At 40.0% G+C, this 22,894-nt stretch overlaps 1 protein-coding gene across 40 annotated transcripts in view; it reads left to right on the top strand.

Moving 5' to 3' along the window:
* The first annotated feature begins 22,219 nt into the window (after positions 1-22,219).
* Slc7a11 (solute carrier family 7 member 11) overlaps positions 22,220-22,894 on the top strand; it is a 219,643-nt gene continuing 218,968 nt past the window's right edge. For 39 of the 40 annotated variants that reach the window (XM_087622600.1, XM_087622599.1, XM_087622510.1 and 36 more), the window contains exon 1: positions 22,220-22,819. In XM_087622600.1, coding sequence (XP_087478726.1) covers positions 22,543-22,819 — 277 coding nt within the window. In that variant the 5' untranslated portion in view covers positions 22,220-22,542. 40 annotated transcript variants of the gene reach the window in all.

Genomic DNA, 22,894 nt, shown 5'->3' with positions numbered 1-22,894 from the left:
GTAGTGTGTCTTTGTGTGTGGTGTATGTGTGAGGTGGTATGTGAATGTGTGTGGTACCTGAGAATGTTTGTGGCTTGTAGGTGTTCGAGTATGTATGTACATGTATGATTGTGTGTGAGTGTAATGTGTATGAGTGGGGTGTGTGTGTGTGTGTGTGTGTGTGTGTGAGAGAGAGAGAGAGAGAGAGAGAGAGAGAGAGAGAGAGAGAGAGAGAGAGAGAGAATCCATGTTTGAGGCATGTGCTCACATATAAGCTAGTGGAGGTCAGAGAAAATCCATCCTGAATAATTTTTCACCTTTTATTTTTGAGAAAGTATCTTACTGAACCAGAAGCTTGATCTCCTGGGGTTCACCTGTGTCTACTCACTACTCCTGGGGATAGGTATGTGCAGCCATGATGGGCTTTTTTTCTTTTACTTTCTGCTCTCTGTCTCTGTCTCTCTCTGTCTCTCTGACTCTGTATCTCTGTCTTTCTCCCTCCCTCCCTCCCTCCCTCTCTCTCTCTCTTTTCTTTTCAACATGGGTTCTAGAATTTGAATTCAGCTTCTCTTGCTTTCACAGTAAATCCTCACTGGGCTATCTCCCCTGCCCTTGTTTTTGATGTTGTTTGTGTCTTGTCTGTTTCTGAGAGATTGTAGTCAAGTCTGGCTTCAAACTGACTATATAATATAAGCACAACCTTGAACTCTGGTCCTCCTGCTTCTGTGTCACAAATCCTACCATACCTGGCTCAAAGTTCTCAGCTTTACCATCAGGTTCACGGTGGTCCCCCACTTTTCCCAGGCACACATTCATAGACATATATGATCTATTGACTTTCACAACTATGCCTGCATTCTGATATGCCTTTTACTGTTTGCCTTTTAGCCAAAATCTGAACATTCTTTTCTTCTTGTTGTTTTTGTATTGTATTAGATAATCCTTATGGTATGTTAGATTTTTAATACTATTTTATTTTGAGGTAGATGCAGAAAAAAACATTCTAATGGTTTCAATAGAGCATTGAACCAGGCAGTGGTTGAGACGTTTAAGCACTGTATTATAGCATACTTCACCTTTCAATATATTCCTTGTAGACTTTGTTTTGTTTACTTTTGCTTCATTTTCATTTTGTAATTATGTTTTCTAAGTTGTAATAATGAGGGGGAAATAGGCCGTTAATTTGAGAACTGGGAAAGAACGCCTCATAGGTGAAACAAATGTGTTTCTTGAGACGAGCGCCATGAGGGGTGATTTGGTTGGCAGGAAGATGGCTCTCGGTGGAGGAACAAGCTGGGGTAGGCCTGAGGCACAGGAAAACTGAATGTTCTGACTGGAAAACAAGACATTAGGGAAGATTGTGTGGGTGAGAGAAGACAGAGAGATCAGCAATGTTTGGCATTCTGTGGAAGTAACTGCTGCCAACAGTGACTGGAAGACTTTGAAGACAGGTTCTGTGGCCCAAATGGGACTCATGCCTCAAAGATCATGTTCTTGGAGCTTGGTCTCATGGTAATTGTGCTGATTTTGTAGAGGCTTTAAGAAATGGAACCTAGCAGATGAGTTGATCATGAGAAGCAGGTGGTCGTGAAGGAATAACACTGGTCTCTCAAGAGTAGATGATTCCTGAGCAGGTTTGCAAGGGAAACGCTAACTCCCCACTCCCTTCCTCCCGTCCTTGCACATGGTTCTGCATGTAGCCAGTTCTCTACTGTGGTGTGATGCAGGCTTTCCTGGATGCTGTTCCAACATGTTTGGACCCTCTAGACTCTGATAGTATGAGCCAAATAATTTGTTTCTAGTATAGAAGTTACCCAGGCATTTTGTTGTATCAACACACAATGATCTAATTTAGCAGACACCTCTAGTTTTCAATGTAGAGTTGTTCCCTGTGTGGTCTAGTGTGAAACTCATTTTTCCAAAAATAAATAAATAAACAAACAAACAAACAAATAAATAAATAAAATCACATGAAGTTGTCAGACTCTTGGATATACAGTTTGTGTGTGTGCACGCATGTGCTTGTGCATGTGTGTGTGTGTGTGTGTATGTGTGTGTGTGTGTGTGTAAAATATTTCCTGTAAAGGAGGAAAAGGAAAGGAAGTCAAAGCATAAGTAGGAAGCAAAGGTAGAGGATTGGTGTACAATGAATGTAGAAACAAAACAACCCTGTCTTTCAGGCAATTGTGATTGGAAGACATGAAAGGATCATCCCCTTCCCGGTCCAAATCCTATAGCTTCCTTACACTCAGGTACAATGGCCTCAGAGTCTTCAGCATCCACAGGCCTGCCTTTGCATCTCAATAGCATTTCCACCTGGAAGGGACTCTCATGATATCAGTAATAAATTGTTCACTCATGGGTGTTGTTAACCAAGGAGGAACACAAAGCGTGAGGAAGAAGAGAAGGATGGGAGAGAGAAGAGGTTCACCAAAGTTCTGCAGGCATCCACTTTTTCTCCTTTCCTTCTTATTCTCTTGCTTTCATTATCTTCCTCTTTTTAAATCCTAGGATGTTTATTACAAAGGTAAACCCTGATCCTTGACATTGGCTTATCCGTAGGATTTTTTTAATCTTCTTTATCTCTTCCTTTATGACCCGTTTCCTGCCTTCTACTCTCTGCTTTCTGTTTAGAAGCAGGACTGGGATTGTCTGAACGTGCACACAGTGGAAAGACAGAGCCTTCTCTCTGCAGTGCCTGCTATCTCTTTGGGTTTCTTGGTACCCTGAAGGGAAGAATTGTGTGTAAGTACTTACATGCATAGCAGAGCTGGCTAGCACATGGAGAGGAGGCAAAAGACTGAGCAAGGCTCTGGTTTTAGAAAGAAGCAGTATTATGCAGAGGAAGCAAAATGAGGAAGAGGGATTGGTGGAAACTGCCGTGCTGTTCTTCATAAGAGCCAGCAGTGCTTCTTTACAGTCTCTTGTTACAACGCCTCTAGGTTTTCTCATCAGTTGCACTGAGTCCGTGAAGGAAGGAACTGTGGCGTTTCTATACAGTGTCAGGTATATGACACAGTTATAAGGCACAGCTGTTTATTCCCACATGTTATAGTGCTTCCTACAAAGGAGTAGACATCAGATGTTTGCCAAAGGAGGAGATAAAGGAACAGGTTCTGGGGGAGACACACGGGCCTAAGGAGGTACTTGGATTCATACTGTCCCTCCCTGGTGAGTGGTCCCCTCTAAGGGTGTTTGCATTCAAAGAATGTTCAAGATGGGGAAAACATTGCCTAGCTAAATTAATTCATCCATTAATTATTAACCATAAGCAGATTTGAAATAATCAAAGTCTGTATATTTTTGTACACTTTAGAAGTTATTTGTAGTTGTTTGAAATACCTGCCTCTGTGAATCATTTTACTCAGCAATTTTAGTGAATTCTAGTCCCAAATTTCATGTGTGTGTTTCTTTCTTTTGTATGTGTGTAGCTCACAATGAATCGACTAGATTTGTGCTGATTAATAGATAGTACACGTGATTCTATGTTAGAAACTGCAATCCCCAATCCCTCCCCTTCTGGTAATGCTTTCATTTGCAGTCATTTCCTGTGGTGAACTCCTTTAAACAATATTTTACCAGTACAAAGCATGCAGCACACCGAGCCTCTGACAAATGACCCTATTAGTCACACTGTCTATCTGCCTTTCATAGCAACGAGGGGTGGACCCGTTCCAGAGATTGTATGATTTCCTGCTGCTCAAGAACAAGGATTGCCAGTCCAGGTTGAAACTTGCCTGTGATTCCAGTAGGATGACTCAGTGTTTTGATGGGAATCAAGACCCACAATTCCCTGCCAGTCTGAGATTATGAGATGGGAACGCCACACAAATTTTGTATTGATATTCAGATATCCACATGACTCTTCTTCTCTGTACTCCTCTTCATGGTTTCTCTTACCTCATGTTTGTATATTTTCATGGAGCGTACATGCCTCTTAAACTGATGGTGCTCACACATCAAGATGTGAAGTGAGCACAGAAGGGATTCCGAAATGCTCATTTATGGATGATCTGGGCTTACTTAATGAAATCTCAATAATCCACTACACACAAAACAAAAACAACAAAACCCACAAAACCCAGAGCCTCATGTCTCTTTCACTGCTGACTGTTAAAAAATGTATGCCCCAGGTGTTGAGGTACTTTCCTCCAAGTTCCCTTTCTTGTTTCAGGTTGGAATTTAGGCTTCTGTCAGTGAGTTAATTACAGGCAAGACTGGACACATGAGCAATTCCACGGATTCCAGGGGCTGCTCTGCTGGTGTGTGTAGATTCCTTCCAGGAAGGGAGATGCTCCCAGTTGAGTTGCAGGTGAATTCTCACACAATCCCACTCAAATCACATTTACCGATGATCTAGTCGAATACCCTAGACAAAAGCATTTACCTATAGTATAGCTAACACGGGATGTGAGATTCGGGTTTGACTGGTGTAGTCTGTACATTTCCTTGAACTCAAAGTGTGCTTTCATTGTTAAGAAATGAAAACATAGATTACAATCTTAGCTTGTAACCTTTTTGCCTTTCCCCTCCTTGGAGGTAAGTATCCTTCGGAGTTGGCAAATCCTCTTGGAAATCTGTGATCTTTCACTATGGATTCACAAGCAACATACAAGGTTGTGTGCTTTTTACCACTAACAGAGCTGCGACAGTGCTGAGGGGAACCTCCTTTTCCTTTTGAACATGATGCTTTGGGGGTATTAACCCATGCAAATTCACTTCCCAGGCTTACTGTGTAGGACAAGCTTCAGTGCATCTCCTCTCTTATGATGCTTCTATATTCTTGCTGCTAAAAGCATTGCCGCTAAGAAGGGTTGTCATGTTTGTGTTCTGAACATCTATACAGAATTTTTATGAAAGGCATTTTCTGATGATATACTTAATTAATAGCACATATACAGTTTAGTTTTCATAGATATTTCTAGATGGCTTCCCAAAGACTTTGTATCAATTTATACTCATGTCAATATTCAAGTTTCTTCTCTTTTACTCCATCTACTTACAAACACCTAGACATTACCCATCTTATCCTTTGTCCTCTTATGTAAAGAAAAGGTTAACTTTTTCCCTCTCCTTGTGTAAAATATCTGGTGAAAACATGTTACAAGAGTTTGAGGTGGTGGCTTAGTGCTAGAGCTTAGCATATGCCTAGCAAGTGTGAGGCCCTAGGCTCTGTATCTAGCACTGGAGAAGAATCAGTACTCATGGATCTGAAAGATACTCATCATGCTTTACCTTCTTTGCCAACTTAATTGGCTTTGGCATCACCTAGAAGGCCATCTTGGGCATGTTAGTAACATTGTTTACGGAGAGATTGGACCTAGGAGGAAAGTCCCAACTTTAAGAAGCACAACTCCATGGATTTTGGATTCTAGAAAGAAGAAATAAAAAAGATTAGAGGGAGTGAGACAAGCACCAGCTGACCACAGATGCAATGTGACCCTTTGCCTCACATCCCATCACCATGCCTTCCCCACAACCATAACACATTTTTCCTTAAACTGAGCCAAAATAGATCCTTACCTACTAAGTTGATTTTTGCCAGGAAGTTTGTCACAGCCTCTTCTTTTGTGCCCCATATCCTTAATTTTCTCTTGTGCTTTAGGGATTATTTGATGAGTCTGTGTGTATGGGCCTTGGTTTTGCTTGTTGGAAGAAGAAAGCTTCTTACTGAATGGTGGTTGAACTTTACTCGGCTTATGGTTTTCTACAAAGCTCTAGGGTTTGTGTTTCCACATTCCACTGTATGAATGAAACATAATCAATAAACATCCTTCTGCTGGAAGGGCTTAGGTTGCTGGTAATGTGTTGATTTCTGAACATTCCTGCCAGCATGACTTTCTGTAAGACATTCTCTTATCTCTTATTTAAGTTCTTTTAGAGTAACCAAATTTTCATTATACTGATCTTTAAAAATATTTCTAAGACTGTGCTACGAACCCTTGTTGACCTTGTGTTAACTTTACATCTATTAAGGAAATTGAAGAGCTGGTAAGTCTTAGCATTTGATGTCTTCACAAGTATGTTATGCTTGGCGGAGTTTAAGCACTTGGTTTACTTGTCACTTCTAGGATTTCAATCTAATAAGACTGAGTTGCACAGTATTTCCTTGTTAACATTTTATTAATAATTAAAGTTTTGTGTATATGTATGTATGTGAAATGTATGTGAATGTGTGTTGTGGTATGTGTGAGTGTGTGTGGGGGGAGTAAGAGGGAGAGAGAGAGAGAGAGAGAGAGAGAGAGAGAGAGAGATTGTACAGGCACACACCTTCATGCTCCACATGTAGGAATCAGAGGGCTACTTGTGGGAGTTGATTCTCTCCCTCACCCCCACCCCCACCCCAACCCCAACCCCCACCCCCACCCCCGTCCCCACCCCCATCCCCACCCCCATCCCCACCCCCAGGTAGTCTCAGGGATCTCAGGTCATGAGGCTCAGAGCAAGCACCTTTCCTTGCTGCTCCATTTATCTGGCTCTCCTTGGCTTGGTTACATTAGTATGATGTTTCCTCTACTATCCATACTGTTTTATGCCACTTTTGATTAACATTAATATTGCTATTGGTTTACTTTTATTTTGTCCACTTTTCAAATAGGTAGAATTTACTAAACTTCTGTAATTTGTTTTTATTTTTGTTGAGCTTATTGTTTCTAAGTTTTTACACTGGAGACTTACTACTATTCTTTACTTCTTAGTTTTTCTTGTTTTCTAATGTGGTCATAACTAGTGCTTACAAATTTAGGTGTATTATTGTGACTAGTCCTTCATCTATAAGAATTTTTAAATCAATTGCCATGTATTTTGACCAGAGATTTAAACTGGGACTCTAAATTTCATAGTCCCTGTTTTCTAATGGAGACGTAGCCAGAGAACATGATCACTATATTTCTTCCCTGAAATATTTTAATATTCATATTACGTGGCACTATATGTTCCGATGGATTGCATGTTGCTTTGTCTGAGGCTTTGTTTGTTTCTCTTTTCTGTCTTAGAGTATGCTAGACAGGAGAAGACTGGGAAAAGAAGATGAGATCTTCTGCTGGTGTCTAGGTATTAAGTACAGTTACTTGTAATCAGAAGTTTGGGGTTGATGAGATAAGCCTGTGGATGGGCAACTGCTGGCTGGCAGATGCCCAGATCCTGCTTGTATGCAGATTGCCTCAGCATTCTTTTTGTCGGGCTCGATCTAGGAAGAGGATGGTGTACAAACAGAAATCCCACAGATCTTGCTCACCTATGGGGTAGAGTCTGTGGCTGGGGCCCTAGACCAGTCATCTCTGCTGAAGGTTGTGACTGAGGTAGGAAGTGCATCTTGCCTGTATGCGTTCCCTTCTCTGTACTTCAGGTAGGTCCATCCTGCTAGATTTCCACAGGCAACGCTGTTGTTTTCAGTCAATATTTATTAGTGATAAATGTGGACTAGAGGTTTATAACTAAAGCTGGTTTCTATAGGTTTTCTTTATACGACTAATCTGTGACTGGTCCTTTACTTGTCTTCAGTTAAGTCAGTTTTCTTCCATATTTACACATGTATCCTTAGATATTACAGACTTTATGGCTTTCTCTTATGTGCAAATCATTTATTTATTTACTGTATAGTATGCATTTGTATTTGTTTTAAATAAAATTGGATTTTCATTGTCTTTGTTCTTTACCATTTTTCTACCTCTTGAAAGCTAAGATAAAAAAGCCTTTATGAAAGGGAGCATTTTATGATATATTACTTGGTGTAGTAGTCTACATGAGTTAAGAATTATATATCCTTGAAGTGTTTGTAGGGACCCCTGTTAAATTTCCCAGTCTTCATTTACTATGAGTTATGATGTTAAACTATAGCAAAGAAATTCACTCAATTCTTCCTATTATTCTGGTACATATTAGCAATGATAGGTTTCAAAATGACTTTAAATTTAACTTTCTAACAAGTTGTATGGAGTTCGTAGCAAATTAGAGCTTTCAAACCTCTATTTTGTTGTTAGTTACTGTGTATATTCTTCTCTTAAAATTTGTTATAGATTGTCTCCCTTTAGTTTTATTTACCCTGCTTCAAAACACAATAGGCTCGCTTCCAGAAGACTAGCTGCTGCTCTTCTGGTTTCTCATCATTGTATTTATATTTGTTTGGGGGGTTCACCTCATCCTTCATTCTCTCGCTCTTTTCACTCTTTTTATTGCTCTTTTAAAGTTGTTTGTTGTTTCAAATAACCATTAGTTAAACCTTTTGAAACGCTTATCTGACAAAACAAGAATCGTATCAAGTCCAAAGTTTTCTCCTTATAGCACTTTTCCTTGAGAGATGAAATCAAACATTTATTCACCCAAGATACGAATGATGATGGTCCAAAGAAATGCCCTCCCTCAAATCTGTCTTAGTGAGCCTATGATTTTAGGGGGGATTACTTACAGGAGCAAAAATCATACACAGGAGTTTGATGGCTCAAAACCAGCTGTATCCAGGAACAGGCCATTCCAGCAAGGGGGTGACCGTGGACGCTCCACCCAAGGGGCTGTCTGCTCTACTGGAGAATTACCTCTTCTCAACAACTTTTAACTGCTTTCCTGACTTCAGGAGAGACCTGTGAACTTGTCACTTCTAAGTCTTGTAAATGTTGTTAGCTTCCTGAGTCTTATGAGTTTACTTCTTACCCCAGAAGGCAGTGTTGCAATTTATAGGAAATAGTTTTACACTACCCCATCTGTGTACAGATCAGACACAGTCATTGTGTTCATGTAGACATGCAATTTTTACCCTGCTTTTATTAGTTTATAAAATGCATTTATAATTTAGAAATTTGCCTATACTAATAAGTAGGAGATCTTTAACTTTTTTTTTCTTCAAATTCAGGCCTTTTATTGATAGTTGTACAAAAATACATTATCCTAGAGTTGAGAAAATATTATACAGTATTTCTTCTGGGCTTTATATTTCATTGAGACTTTAATATTTTTGCATCTTTTGCTAGTATCGTTAGATTCTTTGTAAGAGTTTTATCTTGTGGAGTTTTGTTTTTTTCTTCCAATCTGGGCAGTATTTGATGCCATTTCAATGTTCTCAGGATTTTGATGAAAATAATACCACAATGATAAAGTGATACTCAGTTTCTTGAGCCATCTACATATGTATATACATACATATGGGAAGGTATGTATACATATTTCTATGCTATACTGTGTAGAATACAATTCTATTATACGTCAACATATACAGTGTACTCAATATGATTTCTGTGAATGTTATCAGTCATGGGGAAATATTAAGAGCCTGAATAAACATGCATAATATTTGCAGAATGCACATAAAACTGAAGATGGTATATAAGCAAAATTGTGAAATATATCACTTACAGCTTTCTTTTTTTTTTCCTTTTTTTTTATTTTTTTTATTTTTATTTTTTTATTAACTTGAGTATTTCTTATATACATTTCGAGTGTTATTCCCTTTCCCGGTTTCCGGGCAAACATCCCCCTCCCCCCTCCCCTTCCTTATGGGTGTTCCCTTCCCAACCCTCCCCCCATTGCGGCCCTCCCCCCATAGACTAGTTCACTGGGGGTTCAGTCTTAGCAGGACCCAGGGCTTCCCCTTCCACTGGTGCTCTTACTAGGATATTCATTGCTACCTATGGGTCAGAGTCCAGGGTCAGTCCATGTATAGTCTTTAGGTAGTGGCTTAGTCCCTGGAAGCTCTGGTTGCTTGGCATTGTTGTACTTTTGGGGTCTCGAGCCCCTTCAAGCTCTTCCAGTTCTTTCTCTGATTCCTTCAATAGGGGACCTATTCTCAGTTCAGTGGTTTGCTGCTGGCATTCGCCTCTATATTTGCTGTATTCTGGCTGTGTCTCTCAGGAGCGATCTACATCCGGCTCCTGTCGGTCTGCACTTCTTTGCTTCATCCATCTTGTCTAATTGGGTGGCTGTATATGTATGGGCCACATGTGGGGCAGGCTCTGAATGGGTGTTCCTTCAGACTCTGTTTTAATCTTTGCCTCTCCCTTCCCTGCCAAGGGTATTCTTTTTCCTCATTTAAAGAAGGAGTGAAGCATTCACATTTTGATCATCCGTCTTGAGTTTCGTTTGTTCTAGGGATCTAGGGTAATTCAAGCATTTGGGCTAATAGCCACTTATCAATGAGTGCATACCATGTATGTCTTTCTGTGATTGGGTTAGCTCACTCAGGATGATATTTTCCAGTTCCAACCATTTGCCTACGAATTTCATAAACTCGTTGTTTTTGATAGCTGAGTAATATTCCATTGTGTAGATGTACCACATTTTCTGTATCCATTCCTCTGTTGAAGGGCATCTGCGTTCTTTCCATTTTCTGGCTATTATAAATAAGGCTGCGATGAACAAAGTGGAGCACGTGTCTCTTTTATATGTTGAGGCATCTTTTGGGTATATGCCCAAGAGAGGTATAGCTGGATCCTCAGGCAGTTCAATGTCCAATTTTCTGAGGAACCTCCAGACTGATTTCCAGAATGGTTTTACCAGTCTGCAATCCCACCAACAATGGAGGAGTGTTCCTCTTTCTCCACATCCTCGCCAGCATCTGCTGTCACCTGAGTTTTTGATCTTAGCCAATCGCACTGGTGTGAGGTGAAATCTCAGGGTTGTTTTGATTTGCATTTCCCTTATGACTAAAGATGTTGAACATTTCTTTAGGTGTTTCTCAGCCATTCGGCATTCCTCAGCTGTGAATTCTTTGTTTAGCTCTGAACCCCATTTTTTAATAGGGTTATTTGTTTCTCTGCGGTCTAACTTCTTGAGTTCTTTGTATATTTTGGATATAAGGCCTCTATCTGTTGTAGGATTGGTAAAGATCTTTTCCCAATCTGTTGGTTGCCATTTTGTCCTAACCACAGTGTCCTTTGCCTTACAGAAGCTTTGCAGTTTTATGAGATCCCATTTGTCGATTCTTGATCTTAGAGCATAAGCCATTGGTGTTTTGTTCAGGAAATTTTTTCCAGTGCCCATGTGTTCCAGATGCTTCCCTAGTTTTTCTTCTATTAGTTTGAGTGTGTCTGGTTTGATGTGGAGGTCTTTGATCCACTTGGACTTAAGCTTTGTACAGGGTGATAAGCATGGATCGATCTGCATTCTTCTACATGTTGCCCTCCAGTTGAACCAGCACCATTTGCTGAAAATGCTATCTTTTTTCCATTGGATGGTTTTGGCTCCTTTGTCAAAAATCAAGTGACCATAGGTGTGTGGGTTCATTTCTGGGTCTTCAATTCTATTCCATTGGTCTATCTGTCTGTCTCTGTACCAATACCATGCAGTTTTTATCACTATTGCTCTGTAACACTGCTTGAGTTCAGGGATAGTGATTCCCCCTGAAGTCCTTTTATTGTTGAGGATAGCTTTAGCTATCCTGGGTTTTTTGTTATTCCAGATGAATTTGCAAATTGTTCTGTCTAACTCTTTGAAGAATTGGATTGGTATTTTGATGGGGATTGCATTGAATCTGTAGATTGCTTTTGGTAAAATGGCCATTTTTACTATATTAATCCTGCCAATCCATGAGCATGGGAGATCTTTCCATCTTCTGAGGTCTTCTTCAATTTCTTTCCTCAGTGTCTTGAAGTTCTTATTGTACAGATCTTTTACTTGCTTGGTTAAAGTCACACCGAGGTACTTTATATTATTTGGGTCTATTATGAAGGGTGTCGTTTCCCTAATTTCTTTCTCGGCTTGTTTCTCTTTTGTATAGAGGAAGGCAACTGATTTATTTGAGTTAATTTTATACCCAGCCACTTTGCTGAAGTTGTTTATCAGCTTTAGTAGTTCTCTGGTGGAACTTTTAGGATCACTTAAATATACTATCATGTCATCTGCAAATAGTGATATTTTGACCTCTTCTTTTCCAATCTGTATCCCTTTGATCTCCTTTTGTTGTCTGATTGCTCTGGCTAGAACTTCAAGAACTATATTGAATAAGTAGGGAGAGAGTGGGCAGCCTTGTCTAGTCCCTGATTTTAGTGGGATTGCTTCAAGTTTCTCTCCATTTAGTTTAATGTTAGCAACTGGTTTGCTGTATATGGCTTTTACTATGTTTAGGTATGGGCCTTGAATTCCTATTCTTTCCAGGACTTTTATCATGAAGGGGTGTTGAATTTTGTCAAATGCTTTCTCAGCATCTAATGAAATGATCATGTGGTTCTGTTCTTTCAGTTTGTTTATATAATGGATCACGTTGATGGTTTTCCGTATATTAAACCATCCCTGCATGCCTGGGATGAAGCCTACTTGATCATGGTGGATGATTGTTTTGATGTGCTCTTGAATTCGGTTTGCCAGAATTTTGTTGAGTATTTTTGCGTCGATATTCATAAGAGAAATTGGTCTGAAGTTCTCTTTCTTTGTTGTGTCTTTGTGTGGTTTAGGTATAAGAGTAATTGTGGCTTCGTAGAAGGAATTTGGTAGTGCTCCATCTGTTTCAATTTTGTGGAATAGTTTGGATAATATTGGTGTGAGGTCTTCTATGAAGGTTTGATAGAATTCTGCACTAAACCCGTCTGGACCTGGGCTCTTTTTGGTTGGGAGACCTTTAATGACTGCTTCTATTTCCTTAGGAGTTATGGGGTTGTTTAACTGGTTTATCTGTTCCTGATTTAACTTCGATACCTGGTATCTGTCTAGGAAATTGTCCATTTCCTGAAGATTTTCAAATTTTGTTGAATATAGGTTTTTATAGTAAGATCTGATGATTTTTTGAATTTCCTCCGAATCTGTAGTTATGTCTCCCTTTTCATTTCTGATTTTGTTAATTTGGACACACTCTCTGTGTCCTCTCGTTAGTCTGGCTAAGGGTTTATCTATCTTGTTGATTTTCTCAAAGAACCAACTTTTGGTTCTGTTGATTCTTTCTATGGCCCTTTTTGTTTCTACTTGGTTGATTTCAGCTCTGAGTTTGATTATTTCCTGCCTTCTACTCCTCCTGGGTGTATTTGCTTCTTTTTGTTCTAGAGCTTTTAGGTGTGCTGTCAGGCTGCTGACATATGCTCTTTCCTATTTCTTTCTGCAGGCACTCAGCGCTATGAGTTTTCCTCTTAGCACAGCTTTCATTGTGTCCCATAAGTTTGAGTATGTTGTATCTTCATTTTCATTAAATTCTAAAAAGTTTTTAATTTCTTTCTTTATTTCTTCCTTGACCAGGTTATCATTGAGTAGAGCATTGTTCAATTTCCACGTATATGTGGGCATTCTTCCCTTATTGTTATTGAAGACCAGTTTTAGGCCGTGGTGGTCCGATAGCACGCATGGGATTATTTCTATCTTTCTGTACCTGTTGAGACCCGTTTTTTGACCAATTATATGGTCAATTTTGGAGAAAGTACCATGAGGAGCTGAGAAGAAGGTATATCCTTTTGCTTTAGGATAGAATGTTCTATAAATATCCGTTAAGTCCATTTGGCTCATGACTTCTCTTAGTCTGTCGACATCACTGTTTAATTTCTGTTTCCATGATCTGTCCATTGATGAGAGTGGGGTGTTGAAATCTCCCACTATTATTGTGTGAGGTGCAATGTGTGTTTTGAGCTTTAGTAAGGTTTCTTTTACGTATGTAGGTGCCCTTGTATTTGGGGCATAGATATTTAGGATTGAGAGTTCATCTTGGTTGATTTTTCCTTTGATGAATATGAAGTGTCCTTCCTTATCTTTTTTGATGACTTTTAGTTGGAAATTGATTTTATTTGATATTAGAATGGCTACTCCAGCTTGCTTCTTCTGACCATTTGCTTGGAAAGTTGTTTTCCAGCCTTTCACTCTGAGGTAGTGTCTGTCTTTGTCTCTGAGGTGTGTTTCCTGTAGGCAGCAGAAAGCAGGGTCCTCGTTGCGTATCCAGTTTGTTAATCTATGTCTTTTTATTGGGGAGTTGAGGCCATTGATATTGAGAGATATTAAGGAATAGTGATTATTGCTTCCCGTTATATTCATATTTGGATGTGAGGTTATGTTTGTGTGCTTTCATTCTCTTTGTTTTGTTGCCAAGACGATTAGTTTCTTGCTTCTTCTAGGGTATAGCTTGCCTCCTTATGTTGGGCTTTACCATTTATTATCCTTTGTAGTGCTGGATTTGTAGAAAGATATTGTGTAAATTTGGATTTGTCATGGAATATCTTGGTTTCTCCATCAATGTTAATTGAGAGTTTTGCTGGATACAGTAACCTGGGCTGGCATTTGTGTTCTCTTAGGGTCTGTATAACATCAGTCCAGGATCTTCTGGCCTTCATAGTTTCTGGCGAGAAGTCTGGTGTGATTCTGATAGGTCTCCCTTTATATGTTACTTGACCTTTTTCCCTTACTGCTTTTAATATTCTTTCTTTATTTTGTGCGTTTGGTGTTTTGACAATTATGTGACGGGAGGTGTTTCTTTTCTGGTCCAATCTATTTGGAGTTCTATAGGCTTCTTGTATGTCTATGGGTATCTCTTTTTTTAGGTTAGGGAAGTTTTCTTCTATGATTTTGTTGAAGATATTTACTGGTCCTTTGAGCTGGGAGTCTTCACTCTCTTCTATACCTATTATCCTTAGGTTTGATCTTCTCATTGAGTCCTGGATTTCCTGTATGTTTTGGACCAGTAGCTTTTTCCGCTTTACATTATCTTTGACAGTTGAGTCAATGATTTCTATGGAATCTTCTGCTCCTGAGATTCTCTCTTCCATCTCTTGTATTCTGTTGGTGAAGCTTGTATCTACAGCTCCTTGTCTCTTCTTTTGGTTTTCTATATCCAGGGTTGTTTCCATGTGTTCTTTCTTGATTGCTTCTATTTCCATTTTTAATTCCTTCAACTGTTTGATTGTGTTTTCCTGGAATTATTTCAGGGATTTTTGCGATTCCTCTCTGTAGGCTTTTACTTGTTTATTAATGTTTTCCTGTGCTTCCCTAAGTGTGTTCATGTCTTTCTTGAAGTCCTCCAGCATCATGATCAAATATGATTTTGAAACTAGATCTTGCTTTTCTGGTGTGTTTGGATATTCCATGTTTGTTTTGGTGGGAGAATTGGGTCTGATGATGGCATGTAGTCTTGGTTTCTGTTGCTTGGGTTCCTGCGCTTGCCTCTCGCCATCAGATTATCTCTCGTGTTACTTTGTTCTGCTATTTCTGACAGTGGCTAGACTGTCCTATAAGCCTGTGTGTCAGGAGTGCTGTAGACCTGTTTTCCTCTCTTTCAGTCAGTTATGGGGACAGAGTGTTCTGCTTTCGGGTGTGTAGTTTTTCCTCTCTACAGGTCTTCAGCTGTTCCTGTGGGCCTGTGTCTTGAGTTCACCAGGCAGCTTTCTTGCAGCAGAAAATTTGGTCTTACCTGTGGTCCCGAGGCTCAGGTTCGCTCGTGGGGTGCTGCCCAGGGGCTCTCTGCAGCGGCAGCAACCAGGAAGACCTGTGCCGCCCCTTCCGGGAGCTTCAGTGCACCAGGGTTCCAGATGGTCTTTGGCTTTTTCCTCTGGCGTCCGAGATGTGTGTGCAGGGAGCAGTCTCTTCTGGTTTCCCAGGCTTGTCTGCCTCTCTGAAGGTTTAGCTCTCCCTCCCACGGGATTTGGGTGCAGAGAACTGTTTATCCGGTCTGTTTCTTTCAGGTTCCGGCGGTGTCTCAGGCGCAGAAGTCGTGCCGCTCCTGGGCCCTCCCCCACGGGAGCCCAGAGGCCTTATACAGTTTCCTCTTGGGCCAGGGATGTGGGCAGGGGTGAGCAGTGTTGGTGGTCTCTTCTGCTCTTCAGCCTCAGGAGTGCCCACCTGACCAGGCGGTTGGGTCTCTCTCTCACCGGGTCTGGGAGCAGAGAGCTGCTGCGGGCCGGGATCCGCGGGTGTCGATCTTAACTTTTTAAATAAACTTCTATAACTTCATTGTACTTTTGACAGTATTTCCTTTGTTTTTGGATTATGATTAATGGTGTTTGCACTTTCTTCTACCTGTACTCTTGTATGGCATTTGCCTTGTCTGCATATATTTGGTTAAGCCACTTGTCAGAAAATTGTATGAATTGTACATATTTTCCATGTTTCCTATGTATCACCATTTAGGATCATGTAAAAAGACTCATAGTAATTCTGCATATCACACAAATGTATAATTCTTATTTGTATTTCCTCAAGCTTATTTCTCCACATCTTACACATCTTACTGCTGGTGTTAAAGGGACTGCCTTTAGTTCACCCAAATAAAGAGATTGCACAAGGAATGCATCCCTGTGTAAGTCTATCCTGCTTATGTCCTTTCCAGGTGAAAGTCTTGGAAATTGTAACACCACAGCCTATCAAGACTGGCAACAGTCTTTTGTGAGATGGGCCAGCAGGTGAGTAAACCTGAGTTCCTTTCCTTAGAGGTGGCATTTTAGACAACTCCCAACAGCAACTTTCTTGATCTGGGTTCTTTAGGAACAGATGATAAGGTGAGGAGTCATATGCAAAAGAGTTGCTAAGGAAACACTTCCAGGAACACTAAACCGGAGGGGAGGAGCCAGGAGGGAGTGGGCGGAAGCAGACTATATATATATATATATATATATATATATATATATATATATATATATATATATATACACATATATACATATACATACACATACACATATACATTACATATAATTTCAGTAGTGTGATCCTGTAGGATGAACTTAACAAGATAAATGATGCCTTAGGTTTTACCTTTGCTCAGGAGTGTTAGGCTTTCACAATCTCAGATCAGGAAATCCTTGGCACTGCTCTTCTAGGGATGTCTGCTCCTAGGTATTTTGAAGGTTTACTCCCACAGGAATAGTTGCCTGTGGGAGTATAAGTTCATTCTCAGCAAGATCTAATATATGCCAGTGCAAAAGAGACCACAGAGGAGAAGGAGGAGGAGGAGGACAGGGAGAAGGAGGAGGAGAAGGAGGAGGGGGACGACGATGACGATGACGAAGGAGAAGAAGAGATGTGGATCAAGAACTTTATTACAAGCCATAATTGCTTTTCTCATTGGTTTAATGAATTTGAGGGAAATTTAAGGAATTGCGCAGAAGGCTTTCTGCATCCTCTTTCTCTGTAATTACACCATGTTTGTTTTTCAGCCTCTGAACCTGTGTTCCTCAAAGCATAAAGATGGTTATCTGGCCAAGACCTTTTCAGCCTTTACAGTTTTTGGACAAAGTTATCTGAATGTCATGTTTTATTTTATTATTTTTATTTTGTATTTAGACCCTGAATGCTGTTGTGCCTTATAATGAGTGAATTTAACCCATTTAGCTATACTGATATCTGACATTTATTTGGATATTTATTTTAGTTATTTTTTAAACTTGATTTTCTTTTTCCTAATTCCCCCCTTTTCAACTTTCTGATTATAATTTACAATTATTGAGGTTTTTTGTTTTGTTTTGTTTTTTTATGGCATAGGAATCATAGATTTCTTTGGTTGGTTTACTCTTTTTCTTTCTTCCCTCCTCCTTCTCTTCTCCAATCTCTCCCCCATCTCTCCCTCTTTCCTACTTCCTCCCCTCTCCTCCCTCTCTTTTCCTCTCACACTCTTTTTCTTTTTTCCAATGGGCTTTTCTTTCCTTCCTCTCTTTTCCCTCTCTGTCATTATTTCTTTTTACTTCCTCTCTTTTGCCCCCTCCTTCCTTCCCTCCTTCCCTCCTTTCTTCTCTTCCTCTCTCCTTCACCCTGTCCCTATCTTTCTCCTTCCTTCCTCCTCATCTTCTATTCCTCTGTTCTCTTCCATTTTTCTTTTCATTTAGTGTTTTTATCTTCCTTTGTTAACACAAATAAGTAGCCATAAAGTCTAAGGAATTAATATCTCATCTTTCTCCTCTCCTATTAAAGGATCTTAGAACCACTTTGATCATTCTTTAGCTTTTTGTTGCTTTGTCTTACTTTAGCTTGGTGTTATTTGCACCATGCTCTGCTCCCACATTATCAGTTAGTAAGGACACTGTATTCTGAAAGCATTAAGAAATGAATGCTGTCCTTGCTTTTTATCCCCCTAAGTGTGTCTTCTTTTTCCTTGAAGACAACAGTGTGATTTTTGTTCCTCCACTTGTTTATTTCTAAACCCTTAAATAATATTCTGCTATAGTTGTAACTTTCCTTTCCGTATGTCACAGAGCTACCTTTTAGCATGACCAATCATGACTTAGCTCTTTCACTCGCCTGCCCTGCCCTAGAGTCCCACCTTTGCCTTTCACAGTTAGACACATCCCAGTGTTGTTTGTAGTGCTGGGATTAATGATTATAAAATCTTCTCAGTGAATTCTACTCCAAAGCAGACTAAGCACTTCAGGATGACACAGAACTGTGATCTCAGTTCCATATCAGGGAACACCCGATCTAATGAGGATCAGAGAAAGCTGGTGAATATTAATTTATTGTAACTGTTGAGGTGTGCGAACAATGTAAGTGTGTTAAATGATAGAATTTCAGGCAGAGGAAAGGATGGTTTTACTGAATCAGATCTGGAGCATGGCTTTCAGGGCAATAGACACAGAAGGATGGGTCTTAGCAGAAAACGGTAAATGGCACTGCTCAGTTCCTATGTGTGCTCTTAAGCCAGAAGCAAATAAACATTTCCACTGGGGTCCACTCCTCTCTTTAGCAATGGCCCTGTGCTGCTGTGAAGTGAAAAAAGTTTTAGAAGTAGATTAATAAGTGGCTATGAGGATATTTTAATCAAACCGTATTTGTAAAAATCCCTACTATGAGCCATTGCAATGGTGTCGTCTTGCTTCATTTTGGCTGCAGTCATGATGCTGCCAGACAAACAGCAAGAAAATGATACAAAGATAAGAGTGAGTTTTACCTTTTTAAAAGGTTGTAACACATGTTCACACACTTACATACATAAGTGAAGAGCACTGTACAGAGACCAAAAATGAGCATAAAGCCTGAATTATTCATCACTTGGCTACTTACAGGAAAGAATTGTTAGCTTCTGCACTATGGTGAGATGCACAAAATTGAGCATTTTTTTTTTTTTTTTACTTTTTAAAAGATCAAGAATACTCTTGTTTCAAACATAACACATAGACTATGGGTCTTGTCTATTTAATATTGAAGGCTCTAAATTTTCACCAAGCATATAATCTCTTTCTTATGGAAGTCATCTCATACAACTTTAATTTGAAACACATTTCCAAAACTGGTAACTGCATGTACCTAATGGCTATCGCATGGTACAACCTGCTTCTAGACGCTCTAAGGAGGAGCCTTCACATTCGATCCCATCCATGTGTGACTGATGTATATGTGTGGTACCACTCAGCATTCCTGTTAAGGAACCCCAGTAGCTGATAAGATCAGCAGAGGATCTTCAGGGTTCAGCCACTCTGACCTTCTTGGCAATGATGACATTGGTGTGATACTGACACTAAGTATCTCTATGGGGACATTTTCAACACTTCCAAAGCTGTGTCTGCCAGTTGTTTGATGATCCCCGTGTACAACTGTCACCAAATAAGAAAGGGTAACTCTAGTTCTAATTAGAAATACCTCAGCGCAGGTCTCACTCTGAGGAACTGCATTTGGAAAAATAATTATACGGCCATATTTATACACATGGGGCTGACACCTTCAGCAAAACATGTTAGCTAGCATGGCATATCACATGTGGGATTCTTTTAGGGAACTGAGACCTTTCCTTGAAGACAGTAAACATTAAGTAAGTGTTCACCAACAATCTCTAAAATGCTCAAGAAAGCAGGAGGAAGACAGCACGTGGATTTGCTTTGAATTTGTTTTTATGACATATACATACTTGAAGACCAACCAATTCTTAGATTATAAGGTTAACACTGGTGATTATAAAGGCATTAAAGGTAATTCAATATATTTCTTTGAAACCTGTAATTTTTTTTCTAAATTTGTAGGTGGTTCAGAGATACACTAAGGTTTTTATTAGCTGTGTGCAGTTTTGAAGAAAGTTGGAGTCCTAGTCCCATACAGGATTGTACCACCTTCTTGGCTATTAGTATAATTTCAGATTTTTTTCTCCATAAATTCCTATTAAAATTGCCAAGGAGGAGAATGTTATTTAGAATGGGAAGAACATTTTTTTCTCCTTTAAAATATTTCCAACATCCTGTCTTAACAGTGCCCAAGTCTTACTGGTCCAAGCATTTATAATTTAGTCATCAAAGTCCATGACTGGGACAAGGTGCTGTTGCCTGGGGTCTTAGTGCTTTGCTTTAAACTTTTATATTTTTGGAATTATTGTTCCCCTTTGAAGAAACAAAAGCTTCCTGCTCTCTGCTTATGCTCATTAATCGGGAGAATTATGTGAACGGCAGTTCGCTCAAGAACAGGAGAAATGGGACAGAGAAGGGAGAGTCCCACTCAGGCTCATTAGTCAGGAGAATTATGTGAGTGGACATTTGAGCAAGAACAGGAGAGATGGCACTGGGGTGGGGCTTGGGGTGGGGGAGAGTCTTCCATTTTCCTTTTGAGGAATCTGTACAGGATTGAGTAAGGAACATTCTCTATTTATTACTTTTTGGAATATCTAACAGCTGAAAGAAATTATTAATTGGTAGATCCAAAGCCAATTATACATAATTTGGGTAGGTCATGTAAAAGGGACATCATGTGACCTCGGTTATTCGTGTGAAAGGCAATTATTTCATGGGCATTTTCTCAGATAAGGACCTAACAGAAAGGCTCTGACATTTTTCCATGATTCCTTTTCAAGTTTCCTGCTGCCATCATCCCCCCTATCCTTCATCCCCTCCCTTCACTCCTTTCCCCTCCCCCCTGCAGCCAACCTTGCTTCCGCAGAGATTTTCTGTTTGTTGTTTTTATTCTGAGATTCAAAAGCATATTTAATCATGGGTCTGAACATAGCTTCAGGATAATGATGGCCTGGGATTCTTCTCATTAAATTCAAACCACAGAGACCCAGAGCCAAGGCTGACAGTTGAGATGCTTTTTCTTTTGGTATTTGCCTTTTTGTTGTTGTTCTTTTGTTTTGTTTTTATAAGACACTTGGTTAGAAGCAAAAAGTTTCAAGTTTAAATGTTTAGTTTTTTTTTTTAAAGAATTTTTTCAATGTAAATATTGTAAACCCAGTTTGCAGTTTTAATGTACTTTTATATGCTTAAATTTTTTTTAACTGACAGACAAAAATGAAAGCTGCGTATGAATAGGGTGTAAGGTTTCAGTACATGTGTGCATTGTAGAATGCTAACTCACATTACAGACTTCCATCTCCTCAAGATTCATTATTTCCTTATGTAAAAACTCATTCTCTCAGCTTTAAGAAATGGACCTGTACACTCTGATACAGTCACAGAAAACTTCTGGCTTTGAGCTAACTAAAACTTAATACTTGTTGATTTTATTACATTTTAAATTATAATCAGAGTAGCTTATAGATCCAAAAAAATATGCCCTGTAATCTCCTTACTTTCTCCAACTATTATAATGTGACTCCCTTCTCGAGCTTTTGCTCTATGCGTGCCTTCATGCAATTATAAGTGTTGCCTAAGATTCAAAGTTGAGTCTTTTTAATGTGATGGAGTAACATGCAAATGAAGTCCTCTACTGAGTTCAGGAAATCACGCTGTGCTGACAAGAATCAGAAAAAGATTATTTTCTGCAGTCACTCTGATCTTTCAACTTCTCAAACTCAGATGGCGATCTTAAACACCAGTGTATTATAGGTCTTAAGAAATAATTGTGTCTGTTCATGCGGAGCTGTTCATAGCCACGGCTCTAGTGTGCAGAAACTTTCTAGCTTTGTAAATATTAGATTTGACAGTGTTGCTAGGAAACACCCGGGGAAGTAAGGAGAATACAAATTATGAAGTATAAACTTTGCTGTTGCAAACAGAGCAGCCCTAAGGCACTTTCTATTGTCAAAACAGCTGTGAATACAACATTTTTATGCACGCGTTAAAGTTAAGAAGCAACTCCTTAAAATGAAGTAACTGTTTTCTGTTTCATTTTCCAACTTCTTTTCTCTCTGTGAGCAGAGCTGCTTAAAAGTCACCGGGACAGTGTTTAGTCTCAGTTCCCAGTTCACTTCTTCTGGATTGGCTGAGCCCCTCTTTAAAGAGTATGCTTTGTTCTGGGAAATGCTTTGGGTCGGTTGAGCAACACACGGCTACTGTTAAAAAAAAAAAAAAAAAAAAAAAAAGCTGAGTAATGTTGGCGCTTTCTCAAGCTGGAGCTTTCTCATGTGGCTGATGCAAACCTGGAGAATTTGCATCATCATGCAGCCCAGTAAGTTGGTGTGACAGGCGGTAGCATAAATAGGAGCCCACGAGGAAGCTGAGCTGGTGTGTAATGATAGGGCAGCAGCCGCGGCTGCAGCTAACTGACTGCCCCTGGAGCCGGTGCCACACAGGTGCTCCGAGGAGTACGAGGAGTAATTATATAGCAGCGAGGGCTGAAACACACCTCTGAGTTCTCACCTGTGGACACAATAGTGCAGAGCCAGTCCTCCGTGATAGCAAAGGGGAAGCCAAGAGCGACCAGTGATCTGTGTCACCTCTAGAGAAACAAGTTCAAGTTGAAAGTTTTTTTGTTTTGTTTTGTTTCTCTTCCTCTGTTTTCTTTTTCATCCCCCACCACCCTCCCCTCCTCTGGTGTGACACTGCCATGGTCAGAAAGCCAGTTGTGGCCACCATCTCCAAAGGAGGTTACCTGCAGGGCAATGTGAGCGGGAGGCTCCCCTCCATGGGGGACCAAGAGCCACCTGGGCAGGAGAAGGTGGTTCTAAAAAAGAAGATCACTTTGCTGAGGGGGGTCTCCATCATCATCGGCACCGTCATCGGATCGGGCATCTTCATCTCCCCCAAGGGCATACTCCAGAACACGGGCAGCGTGGGCATGTCACTGGTGTTCTGGTCTGCCTGTGGAGTACTGTCACTTTTTGGTGAGTGCGCTTCTTCTCTGGGGGTGTGGCTGTGTGGCTCTCTGGGAAAGCGAAGGGGTTATATTTCCGAGGAGT

Source organism: Rattus norvegicus, chromosome 2, assembly GCF_021556685.1.
Source record: "Rattus norvegicus strain SHRSP/BbbUtx chromosome 2, alternate assembly SHRSP_T2T, whole genome shotgun sequence".
NCBI classification, from domain to species: domain Eukaryota; kingdom Metazoa; phylum Chordata; class Mammalia; order Rodentia; family Muridae; genus Rattus; species Rattus norvegicus.
Note: the sequence above shows the minus strand (reverse complement) of the source record. Positions and strands in the feature narration are given on the sequence as shown.